This window comes from Equus przewalskii, chromosome 3 (assembly GCF_037783145.1).
Source record: "Equus przewalskii isolate Varuska chromosome 3, EquPr2, whole genome shotgun sequence".
Taxonomy (NCBI): domain Eukaryota; kingdom Metazoa; phylum Chordata; class Mammalia; order Perissodactyla; family Equidae; genus Equus; species Equus przewalskii.
Window position 1 is genome coordinate 45,765,025 of NC_091833.1, and position 14,263 is coordinate 45,779,287.

The window sequence follows — 14,263 nt, forward strand, 5'->3', positions numbered from 1 at the left end:
CTAAGAGCTAACGATATAAACAAGTGCTATTGCTTTCAGTAGAGACAACAGTATCTCTCACATCAGACATTGTGCATCTATGTTATAGCCAGTACATAGATCCCACAGAGGAAATGATCTATAAGAGAGGAGTAGGGAGAGAAATCTGGCAACAGCTGCTTTGGTTCAGATACTGAACGTGCAGAAGGCCCTTTCTGGATTCTGGTGACAGTAATGAGGTCTTTGGGTTCCAGAGAGTAGTTGGATGAGGCAGTAGAACAAAGGACGAGTACCACATATCCTTTTAATTAATTTTGAAGTCAGTTACAGAAAAAGTAGGAGGCAATTTCAGCAATGTGAAGCTTTCTCTAAGGAGAAATTAATTAATGATCATTTCTACAATCCTGTGGAATTCTAAATCTGCAAATGTGTTCTAAAGAGTCGTGAAACATCTCATTTATAGAGATGAAATTGATTTTAAAAATACCTCATTTATGTCCTGATTTCTTCATTATTTGTAGACGAGGAAAACCAAAGGTGAAAGAACAAGAGTGATTTCTACAATGCAACTGGTATTGATAACTAGATTGGAATTTTCTACTATTCTATGCCACCTAAAATCCATGAACATAAACATTACATATGAAAACATATAAATCTGCAACCATTTTTCATTTCCCACAGTACTTACTGAAGTCCTAGAATACATCGTGTACTCTCTCATTCATACATGTATATTTATATATGGTTAGCAGATGTAGCAAGGAAAATATTGGACCAATGGTCTGAAGGTCTTGGTTTAATTCTTTCTCTACTACACACTGCAAGTGTGTAAGAGAATTATTTAACCACTCCGGTCTCAATTACTTCATCTATATAGTAAAAACATCCAACTAGGGTTATATAATCTTACACCTCTATAATTCTCTAGGTGCTCTAAAATAGTCCATATGATTTTGTCTTTTGTATATCTTCTTAAAGGAGAAACCTTTATCCCAGCTACCAAATTAGCCTAACAACAAGAAAAAAGAGCCAAAAACACCCTCCTGGGTTAAGGTAAGAAAAATTCTTTGCCTTTAGTTAACATCCCAGAACTCAACAGACAATAGATGAACAATGGCTTATCAACAACTATATTCAAAAGAAGGGGGAAAATTACTTGACAATAGGTCGTTATTTCCAGATTACTTCTGTGATAACAGAAATTTTTTTCTACTGTTCACTTATCTAAAAGGGCTAAGATTAATGTTACAGGATAATGATAAAGGTGATCAAATACTGTCATTTATCTCCAGAGAATGAAATATTGATCCTGTGTGATAACCAAGATAACTTCGTCTAGAAACTCACCATAAAAAAGTTATTAATTATTATGCAAAAATTCACTGTAACCAAAGCTTCAAAGGAGCATTTAAATAGTACCAATACTCTTTACTCCTGTTTATGGGTTAAATAGGTGGTTTATGTAAATCCCTCTCTCTTATTAAGTGTTGACAGTAGAAAGACAAGGTAAACAAAAATTTAAATTTCTAAAAGCAAAAAATCATCTCTTAAATGTGGCTGGTTGGGGAAAGCTCTAACAATAAAATAAGTCAAGAATATTGGATTATTAGATTTCATTTATCTATCTGTTGGCTGATCTTTGTTATTATCAAATATCTATATGTTTGATGATGCTATTTGTTCAAGGATCAGACTTCCAAATTCAAGTAAACCAAAAAAAAGTGAGAGGGAGAGAGCAACAAAACCATTAATTTTTTAGAAGTTCATCAGGATGCTAACGTGTAAACATCCAGTAATAATTGTGTTATTGAATCTTTCATCTTTCTTTAGAATGTAAAAAACAAACAAGCTGACTTTAGACTCTCTGTATTATAGATTGTAATGGTATTCCAGCAACAATGTGACCATACAAAAATGGGCCATCTTTGATGGCACAATTGAGGTTTTCTCCTAAATTACTCACTCAAAACATTTAAGAAAATACCCCTGAATTGTTTCTTCTTCTCTTTCAGTTGAATATTTTCTCTTTATTTTTTAAAACAAATCAATAACAAAAAGAGCTCTAGAAAGAATTAGTTTTTACTTCTAAAGTTAGCTGAGATCTTTCTAGACATTAAATGGGGAAGCAAATTAGCTCCAGAGCCTCCTAGAATTGATTTCAGGTTCATCACCCAGAGCAGACAATCAAAATAATTGATCCAGAACATCCTGTTAGTATCAGAAACCATCACACAAACTGTCAAACTCTTTTGTCTTTTGTGACAAATGTCTAGTGGTCTCTATGTCGGAATCTTAAAACTTGTTTCCTTTCTCAATTTGCTTTCAGTGCCACAAATTCTTTCAAGTTGTAATAGTGCTTTTGAGAGATATTTTTGTTCCCAGAATTCATATAGCAGCAGAATGTTTACATAAAGCAATATGTAAACAGATTAATTTTGGTATTTTAAAAACTGTCTTTGCTTTCCAAAACACAGTCTCTAAAAAAGGTGAGATGGACATATTTATTCAGCCTTTGTAATTCCTTTCTAACCAATATGTAGTTAATCAGAGGACAGTCACTGAAATAAGTTGGTCCTCATTTTTTTCCTGTTCTCATTTCAGTCATTAAAACTGAGAGTTGAAAAGGAAATATCATAAAGATTTCTTTAAAATGAATAACACGTTCTTCTTAATGCATATATGATTTTACATTCTTGGATATTTCTCTCAAATTCTACTTTATTATTTTGCAGATTGTTTAATGGATTCTAATATTAATTTAGACAGCTTTTAAATGTTTCTATAGAAAATTTATCAACATATCCATTATTTAAAGTCCCAAATTCCCAGGATAATTCCGACTTTAAAATGTAAATAAAGGAATGTTTATATTAATCTGATTTTTTAAATTGATGTTTACTTGTTGAAAGTCCATCATATCAGTATAACCAATGTATTCTTTGCAAAAAACAGCTTTTGCTTAAAACACTCCTGTTCATTTCATTAAAGTAATATTTTTTCACTCCATCAAATTAATACGAGGGAAAATCCATTAGACCACTAATCATTCTATCCATTCTCTTACTGACAGAAATAAGCAGAAATAAGTTTCAACAGTAGCTAATGTTACTGATCAAAAACATATTCTCATAAAGCTTACCTGTATATCACATAGATACAGCAATAAGCATAAATAAGTTTCAACAGTAGCTAATGTTACTGATCAAAAACATATTATCATAAAGCTTACCTGTATATCACATAGATACAGCATTAGATGAAAAGGACACTTTTTAAAAACATTCGTTTATTTTCCTTACCCCTTCAATATTTGTCTTTAAAACTTTCCTGCTCAACTTTACTACATTAAACATCTTGTCTGTCTTTTCTTCTGCCAAATCCTCTTTAAAGTTTTAATGAAACAAATGCTTCATTTGACTAAATTAATTAGTATCTTTGGTCTAAATATATTATCAGAATAAAATATAAAATAGATTAGCAACAAATAGTTTCATGAACAATGAGTGCTTTTCCAATCAAAAGGCTAAATATTTCATTAGAATAACAGCATCAAAAATAGAATTCTATTAGTCTAAGAAGTTTCGCTCAAAACCTTCATTCATACAAATGATCATTCTAGTATAAAAACATAATATGCATTTTTATGACTATGTACCTATGAAGAATTTTAATTCACTCAAGTATACAGAGAGAACGGAGGAAAGTGCTGTAACATTTGGCACATTGAAGAGAGAAAAAAATTTATGCTTAGGTCGATATTTTAGGATCCCACTGCAATATCTTTGATTTGCTTGTAGTGTGTAAAAGTTTTCCTTCCAGCGATACATTTTTCATAAATACAACCGAAATATCACCATAAGTTGTAACAGCACTCAAGGTGGCAGTTACCTCAAAAACGTCAAAAGTAAAAATTCAGATAGAAAGTCATATTTTGGGGAAAGTTTCATTTACATTGAAGTCATAAAATGTTGTAAAGCTTTTATTGTATATATTTAGGTCCATTTTCATATTATATTTCAAAGAAAACAATAACTTTGCACCCTCTGCACTTTCAGAAGTGGAACACAGGATTAACATCAAGAAAATAACACGCTCAAAGAAAAGCAACGCAGTAGAAATGAAAAAATGATGTCCATGTTTCATGGCTTTTTAAAAATCCAATTTCATTGCCATTTGAATTGAACAAAAAAAACGTGGACTGCTGATGGACTTACCTTCTTGAACTGCTTGAAAAGGGTTGTTGCCATCAACAAATGTCACTGAAAATGTGATTTTCTCAGTCTGTAAGATCTCTTCATTCTGGTTGAGGTCTCCAACTGCTGTGCGAAACACCTCATCATCCTTTTTGGCAGATTCATCAAAAATTGCTCCTAGAAAGAAGTGAGTGTTGCCATTAAACAATAACATAAATATTCTGTCATGCTCTCTGGAAATATGCCAGAGAGACTTAGGTATTTGAAAAACGTATACTTTCACTTAAAGCATGCACTTTATTTATTACCGAAACACACTGTACTGGAAGCAATGTGATAGCTAAGCAGGAATGTAGTTTCTTCTTCCAAATGGATATGATGAATAGTACATCAAAGTGTTACTGCAGGGAGCACATTGGGAAGATAATAGAATCAGTATAAAAAGCTTTTCCAGGACAAAGTGGCTAAAACACTGGACATCTTATATCGTGAGATCTTCAGGAATTTATAGCTTGAAATATGTTTTCTGAATAACAGAAGATAAAATCAAGAAACTTTCTGAGAGTCTATTCATACGGTACATAGGAATCAAATTTATATTATGACATTAATTTATTTTTCTTTTTATTTCCTTCTTTCTTTCCCTTCTTAATTTTGTCTTTTTGAACAAGGTTTTCAGTATCTTTTTCAGTAGTAAATTCAATAATATTTATAAAAAGTTTACAGACATACAAATCTCTGAGCAGAAGTAATGGGGAAATATTTCCTGAATAACTAACCTAAGTTCTGGTGGATAATTATGGCCACTTTTCATTCATATGTAATAATAGTGACAATGATAAGAATTGTGACTAACTTTATTAAGTTTTTGTTTCTCAGCAGTGTATGAGTTAAACACACCAGTTCTAAGAGTAAACTGATTTCAAATCCTGACTCCACCACTTGTTAAGTATACGATTTTGAGCAAGGGATTCATATTTTAAACCCCACATTCATCATCTGTAAAATCTAACGATAAAAATAATACCTATCTGTTAGGATTATTAATTGTTGTAAATGATATTATGCATGCAAAATGTAAGTAAATTGTGATAACTAAATAGTAAGACCTCAATAAACGTTAGTGTTTTTTTAATGCTGTAATCCAAATAGAGCTTAATATTTTCTATTAATTTTTTCATATTACAGCATCTCATTTAATGCTTAAAATAATTATGTGTATGTATACAAGTGCATACACATACAGTTTTGAAAATTAAGATTCAGTGCAAGAAATACGCCTAAGGTCTCACAATGGGGCCGGAGCCCTTGCTTCCTTGACTCCAACATGCTTGCTCTGAATCACTATGGTATACTGCCTTCCAGGATTATACCTATAAGGAATAAAAGTATTCAAATGGGGATCCTGATTATTGCATATCTTGGAGACTCTTTCCAATTTTTACTTGTATTCATGCATGCATGCTTTATTTGTATTCATTCTCACTCTTCCAGTTCTAAGCAAGCACAAATTTTTAAACTGTTTACTTTTTAAACTATAAATATTTGGGCCAATGTACTTTCTGTCTTTTTGAGTAAATTAAGTAAATTCTCTCCTGATAGAAAAACACATACACCTCAGGATCAATAACATGATGAAAGAATGACTATATACACATATCTGTATACATATAATTTATATTTCTTGACTATAATATTCATTGTATGTGAATATAAAAATATCATTATGGGGCCAGCCCGTGGCTGAGTGGTTGAGTGCACACTCCACTTCAGCAGTCTGGACTTCACGGGTTAGGATCCTGAGTGTAGATCTTCACACTGCTCATCAGGTCGTGCTGTGGTGGTGTCTCACACAGGAGAACTAGAATGACTTACAGCTAGGATATACAACTATGTACTGGGGCTTTGGGGAGCAAAAAGAATTGTATGTTTATGAAAATGTCTTTTTTCCATATATAAATAAAATATGGGTATTATACACACATATATAAAGAGATGATCACAGACTATATGTGCATACACAAATATACACACATACACACATATATATACAGAAGCAGACGCACTTTGCATCTACCAGTTTTGTTGATTTTGTACTTCTCTGGCTGAAGCCCTAAGCATTCTAGTGAAAGACACACCATGATATTGAACATACATCATTAAAGCCAACACATGATAAAGCAAGGGTGAAAGTATGTCCATTTCCGACAAGTGTTCCAGGTGACTTTTGACCTCTTCACTCTGAGTGACTTCACCGTGGGAAGGTGATGATTAATTTTTCTAGGGAAGGTAGAGTGTCTAAGAAGTTTACTGTGTGAACCTGGCTTTCTCTTATCACTGCTCTTACATATTTGCTTGGATTGTACTGATGACTTTGACCAGAATCTTCAAACCCTTGCTCTCCATTTCCTATATACTTTGAATACCTGCCCATGGCTAAGAACATGAAGAAAGGGTGAAGAATTATTTTAAAATTTGATAGATAAATTAAGTACTCCCTAATTATATTGTCATATAGCCTGTAGAGAGAATATTAATATTTTATTAATGTAATCAAATGTATAAAATAAATGTTAATTTTTGACCTATTCTGTCATTTCTGAATCAGATAGCCATCTAGTTTAGAAACTAAATTTTTGTGAAAATATTTAGGAAATAAATGTTAGATTTATCTTGCTAACTTTAAGCCACACTCATGAAAACTCATTTGAATTTGTGGTAATTCTTATGAGAATCTAGATTAATCATTACATCGAAATTTAATACTCTCAGATTCGGATATACAAATCTCCTTAGCAGTTTGTTAGGAAGTGTGATACAAATGTGCTATAATTGGAGCTGAAACAACCAATTCATTTTAAACCAGATAATCTAAATGTCTATTCACCAAGAAATGATGTATGTTTATACGGAGATGCTTCATAGATTCTAAATGAGTCTTTTAAAGGAAGAGTTTCTAATCAACCTTGTTTTATAGTGGGTGATGTTATTGACTTCTGCTGAGTATTGGTAACACATTTTCAATGGATGCATTTTACTATTACCTGACAGAACACTTAAAATGGTCTTAAACATTAAACCTGGCTTAATAAATGGCAGAAACCTGCAGAAATGATAGCAAATTAGTCAATTCTATGCTGAATTAACTAACATACACTGAAGGGAAATGCACAAAAGAAGCATTCATCTCTCTGCAAACAGCACGGAAGTACACGGAAGAAACCGTTCATCTTACTTCACACAGTGTAACCAAAGAACAGGAACTCTTAACCAACATTTCAACATTTCAAATTCAGTTATTTATTGTGTGTGTGTGTGTGTGTGTATATATATATATGAAGTTTCATATATGTATATTATATATATCGAATCCTTACGTATTTAAAATATATATATTATATACATATAAAATCCTTATATATATTGAAAAACATATATATATAAAACCTCATCTCAATTTGACTTTTTAACCAAAAGAGCACATGCAGCATTTTGTATTAAACACAAGTATTCTGAAAAGAACCCAGAGAATGTCAGGAAAGAAGGTTCTTTCTTATTTTATGCACTTCCAATAGTACAGTATGCCATCTATTTATCCTTTGCATTAATACAGACATATTACCAGTCTAATCCAATATCAAACATCCTAGAGTTATTTTTTGAACTATATAAAGTTTCTGAAATGCAACATTCATAACTACGTATATAGTTAACATGAGGACACAGCATCTAGTTCTGTCCCAACTATTTTATTAGCATGTTTTTATTGTTAGTCTCATTTTCAACCTTGAGGTGAAACGCGGCTTCAACTTATTGTCAAGATGAAATAATTTTTCCACCACTTACACACAAACACACACACGCATGCTCACATACACAGTGTTTAATCAACAGATCATACTCTATTTACACTTCACATTGGCCAAATTGGAGGGGAGAATAACCAAGCAACAAGGCAGAAAAGAAAAAAACACCTCCTAAATAATCCCTTATGCTACTTTGTAATTAGGCATCTCTATTATTAAAAGTTGATGATATGCTCCTTCCATGGGCAGGAAAAAAAGGCTTTACTTATCCTTATTCACACAAAGTGACAGTTAGTTAGGCATAATCTTGAAAAATTGTTTACCTACATTCAAACATAGGGGTAAAAATGTAAGTTACAACTAAATCTAAATTAAAACAAAAGTTGACTCACAAATGTAGCTGCATGAGAATTTATTATCACAGGTATTATCATGACTCCAGAAGATCCAAATTATTCAACAATGTGTTATTCATACACTTACATTTTTAGTTTGAATGTTTAAATTAATTTTTGTCTTATACATATAAGAGGCAAGTGGAGGAAATATTGTTTAGCTGGTAAGATATTGGAGGAAAGAAAATGTCTTCATCCACCTCAGTATTTCCTCTAAAAATACTGAAAAAGGTTTTGATAGGTGTCTTGAAGAAATTTTTCCACATACAGAGTCGGTAGCATTATTGGAAGAGCTAGGTATTTCATTTTATATAACTAACATATCGAATAACTTTTAAAATAGATGATTCTAAAAATTGAAACAAGCAAGTATCAATACATCTACATTACCCTTGCATGATCAGTTTATGCTTAAAACCCTATCATTTAAAAAGACCTGTAGGAAACAATTGCCCAAAAACATGGTCAGATTTCAGAATTGCAGATGAAATTAAAGATAGCTAATCTTTTTTAGTCACAAAGTTAAAACTCTTTACTCATTTAATTTTGCCTGATATATAAAAATTCCTTATGATATATAGTCTTAAAAAGAATAAGCTTTTAAAAGGTGCCATATGTAGTGAATCTTTAATTTCCTTTGAAGCAACTGAGTTGACTTTCTTGGTCTCTCTCTAAGCATTTTTCTCTCTTCTCTTTTTTCCCTTTCTTTCCATTCATTCATGCATCCACCCTTTCAACCATCCATACATCCAGTCAGCCTTCCCTTAATACAGAGATAATCGTCAAAGCCAAGACTCTGTTTCTTAACAAACGATCTGCTGACACATGAAATCTATCACACGTTGAATCAGACCACAGCAGAATTAAGATGCTTTGATAACATGATAACGGAAATAGGCAATTGTAGGTTTCATAGACTCGTAGCTGACAGAAATTTTAAAGATGGTATGCACAAATCTCATTTTTCAGAAATTGTTTTGAAAAGATTTTAAGTGACTTGACCAAAATTACAGAGCCAAAAGTTAGAAGGGGTGGAGTAGAAATTTAAGTTTTCTGGTTTCAAGTTTGGAGCTATTTCTTCCATATTCTGCCTTTTCTACTTCAAGCATTTACTTTATGGAGAAAAACTATATATCTGTATATGAAAATATACAGATATAACAACATGACATATATACGTATGTTTATATATATTGCATATATAAGACATTACGTCATTCTAATATACACATACACAAGCATACACATATTCGTTAACTAGTACTTTGTCGGGTGATTAGCATATCAAATTCATTTACTATAAGCCATGAAGTATTTAAAATTGAAAAACTGTAGCAGAAAATATGAAGATAAGAGTATTTTTACATCAAATTTATTCCCCTTTGCCTCGGAAACTTCTACAATTTAGCTTAGGAGGTTAAAATAAAGAAAAAAATCAAAACTCTACTTTGGGACAATTTATTGGTCACAGTAGGATTTACTGTTCTACAGAGCTACTTAGAATTGTTAAATCATCATATATCCTCACTGTTACAGATGCTGCTATTCACAAGTAGGTTTTCTTAGTTCATTCTAATTGCGCACTGTGCATACACATTAGTTGTACTGTGCGTAGATATCCAAATCAAGTGATCTGTACCTTTTTTACATCTACTCATGATATTCCCACTAATGCCAGTGAAAATTGTGCATACATTTCAAAAGGAGGGCAAATAATCAAAGACACTATAAATACGATAAAAATCAGATTTCTCCTTTATTTCACCCTCCACTTATATTGCTCTCAGTTCACAGAGGAAGAAGAAAAATGGTTGAATATGTTCAATATGACTAGACAGCAGGAAACATTAGCAGAATTGTGACCAAAGGAAATAAACATTTTCTATATCATTTGGCATCTTTCTTTGAGCATACAGACTAGCTACTATTTCAGTGGGATATTACAATGAAGGTATTGTGACTATGTGTGTATAAAAATAATCTGCCTAGTAATATTAATTATATTGAGCTATCCTCCACAAATTAATTCTGTATTAGAAATATTTTCAACAGTCCCTTCTAATTAAACAGAAATGTTCCTAATATGTTCTATGCTAATACTTTCACAGGTAGGAAGTAGGTTTTTAGAACACTTTTTCCTTTCATCAAGTGGTATATTTTCCTCAGTTCACCTTATGCAACCCTTCACAAGCACTCTGACTAGGGAAGTAAACCAAAATAATAGCTCTAATTGTTGGAAAGGAAGTACTGGATATACACCAAATTCCTGACAATTAGCAAATATTATTCTGAATCAGAGACAATTTGACTCCATTATGTTTTTCTCAAGTTTATAATAATTATAAATAATAATAGTGAAAGTAAGTAACATTTATTAGTAAAAGCACTGTACTAAGTGGTTCCTGGAATTAGATCACTTAGTTTCAATGAAAACCCTTAGACAGAAATGAGGCTCAGGTGAAGGAACTTTCCCAAGACCCAGAGCTGGTAATGACGGGCAGAATTCACAGCTCTCCTTCAAAGCAAGCTTCCTAAAAGAACTATGAGTCTAATATCTGCCAAGATATTCATTATAATAGAGTTCTACACTACCAAGTGATAGGAATATTTTGATTTTCATAACTATTACAATGAAATTTTATTTAAAATTCTCAAATAGGTTTTAATTATTTTTTGTTTGAGAAATTTCCTTACCTAGGCCCAGTTTACTAAAGTTTTTCAACAGTAATTTTTTGGCAAACTTTTGCACTGATACAATATTTACCACAATGATTTAGGCTATACTACTTAAAGAATAATTTAGCTCAATTATTTACATATTTTTTTTCTCAAATTTTATGCTTCAGGTTGCTTCTGGAATAATTATCTAATATAGTCAAAGAATTAAATTGAGGTAAATTTCTAAACATTATGTTAATAGCATTTTTTGCAGTTACTTTAGAATGATGCTGAGTTCCAATAACATACGCACTTTGGTATATTTTTAAATTCAGGGTTCAGAACAAACCTCTAGCCTTTAATTTTTTAAGGAGCTGGAATTTTTTGTTCACTTCAGTGACTAATGATCCTAATAGAATGACAAGGCCAGAGTCATTGATTTTATATATTAAAGAACTTTAATAATTTATTTGGGCCTGTGATATTCAAATTGTGACCAGGTATAGAAACCAACTGCTTCATTACTTCCCACAATATCTAACGCTTACTTAGCATCTTGTTCTCAGAGTTCAAAGTACCTTAAAGTATTAACTTCCACTTCACTCATAATTAACTAATTTATAGGCAAGCATCATTCTTATTTAAAGATAGATAATCAAGCTCAAAGAGGATATTGCCAAGATCACAGAGGGAATTAGTTACATTAAAGCGTACAAAGATATAACTAGAAGGATTTAAAATTCCAAACAGATCACCAAAATGATTATACATAAATAGTTGAAGGTATATTTTAATACGTAAAATACTTTTGTATTGCAGTTATCTTTAAATTTTCATTTTTCCTCAATATATTACGATGAAGTGACTTAAAATGGGAAGGGTATATATTACACCAGAGAGCCAAATTTTCAATGACTATCTAGAGATTTCAGGGGAGGGCATTTATGTTGCAATGTGACATTCCGTTACAGCGTTAGCTAAGTTAAATTCATGACGGGATTCTTCATTCTAAGGCCTTTTTCTCAGCCCAACTCTCCAATGACATTTGAATTCATATTTCATTTGGAACTCTTGTAAAGTTATCCAGAAACCCAAAGCACACTTAAATTGCTAACACTGTCACCTGAACATCTGACTCTGCCGTATATCATCCATAAGTCTCTGGGAGAAAAGAAAATTCAGGCTGCTTAAGGAACAGACAATCTGACTTTTCTAGGTGCTGCACAATAGGAGGCTAATCTTTAAAATAATCACTTTATTTTGGAACATAGATCATCTCTGAATAGCTTAATCATTTTATATAAGTTTGACATTTGGGGAATAAACACTCCCATTCAGTTCTTCTAATCAGCATTATTTGTAATTTTTTAAGGAGTACTAGATATTGAAAGATCAATGATCTGGATGTTTCTTTATAAAAATGGCACTATGTACCAAGGATTCTGGGAAGTTGATGCAGTATGAGGCCTCAGGAATCTGTTTCCCCACCTAGACAATAATTGCACTGGTAGATCCTGTCTGAGGTAACTATTTTGGAACTCTGGAGTATATTGAAGGATTGCAAATTCCAGGGAAAGGCTTAGAGAGTAAAGCACAGATAATTTTGGTCAATTTCAGCTCTTAGCTCGGTAACAGCTACACATCCTCCACCCCTTCGCCATTTGACAGACAGCTCTAAGCCATTCCAGGAGCACCTTGCACACAGCTTGTGGGAGCCAGGAAAGGCAAAAAGGATCCTGGACTCTAAACATAGGGGACCTGTACTCTGAGGAGTGATTGCTGCTTCTGTTCTTAGAGGTATACAGAAAAGGAGGCAGGCAGCCATTAGTGTTGCAGGCCCTCCACTGTTGTGAGCCCCTCCCTCTCTGGCTGAAGTGACCTCTGGGGGATTTAAATGGTTGACACTCTTTTATTTTTCCCCCTTCACGTTTCTTTTTTTCTCTTTTGGGAGCCAGACAACACCAACCAGGACATTCAAAAGCAACTACATACATGGGAACATTAAACGTCACCACACGTGCCTAGGGAAGGGTGCCGGTTCTGAAAAGATCAGAAAAGATCTTAGGTTTACACTTCAGGGTGATCTTTGGCACAGAGACAGCCTACACCAATTTAAAAAGTAAAAACAATACATAAAAACAAAAGCAAAAAAACCCCAAGAAATTCTGAGGAAGAGGATGAATCTGACTTCTAAAGTTACCATATTATTAGATTTAAATGCTCAATTTGCAACAAAAAATCACAAGGTATATAAAGAAACAAGAAGATATGGCCCACTTAAACAAATAAAATAAATAAATCAATAGAAACTGACCCTGAAAAAGACCTGGTGGCAGGTCTGTTAGACAATGATTTTAAAATAACTGCCTTAAGATGGTCAAAGAACTAAAGAAAGATGTGGAGAGAGTCAAGAAGACAAGGGATGAACAAAATGGAAATATCAATAAAAGTACAGAAAACCTAAAAAGAAACCACAAGGAAATTCTGGAGCTGAAAAGAACAAAATGAAAATGAAAAGTTCACTAGAAGAATTTAAAGAATGGATAGAATAAAGAATCAGTAAACTCAAAGATAGGACAATGGAAATTATCGATTCTAAGGAACAGAATGAAAAAAAAATGAAGAAAAGTAGAGAGAGTCTAAGGAATCTGTGGGAATTTCAGAAGGAGAAGAGAGAAAAAAAGGAGCAGAAAGAATATTTAAAGAAATGACAGAAAATCTCCCAAAGTTGATGAAAAACATGAATATAAACACCCAAGAAGCTTGGCACAGGTACATTCAAGTAGGATGAACTGAAACAAACCCACACTGAGGCATATTATAATCAAACTGTCTAAAGACAAAGACAAAGCGAGAATCTTGAAAGCTGCAAGAGAAAAGGCACTCTTAATATGTGAGTGATAACAAAATTACGAGCAGATTTCTCATTCGAAATTTTGGAGGCCAGAAGGCAGTAGGTGAGATTAAGGGAGGAATTAATACATTTCCAGATAAACAAAAGTTGAGGGTGTGTTCATTATCATTAGACTGGCTCTTCAAGAAATCCTAAAGGGAGTCCTGCTGGTAGAAATGAAAGGATGTGGACAGCAACTCGAAGCCACATGAAGAAATAAAGATCTCAGTAGAGATAAATACATAGGTAATTATAAAAGTCAGTATTATTGTAATGATGGTTTGTAACTGCAGTTTTTATTTTCTACATGATTTAAGACACTAATATTTTTTTTAA

General features: G+C 32.6%; 1 protein-coding gene across 1 annotated transcript in view; it reads right to left on the reverse strand.

Annotated features, from left to right (window-relative positions):
• GRID2 (glutamate ionotropic receptor delta type subunit 2) overlaps positions 1-14,263 on the reverse strand; it is a 1,375,518-nt gene that overhangs the window by 1,102,649 nt on the left and 258,606 nt on the right. Inside the window, exon 2 of the mRNA XM_070612619.1 lies at positions 4,197-4,352. Coding sequence (XP_070468720.1) covers positions 4,197-4,352 — 156 coding nt within the window. The remainder of the gene's footprint in view (positions 1-4,196; positions 4,353-14,263) is intronic.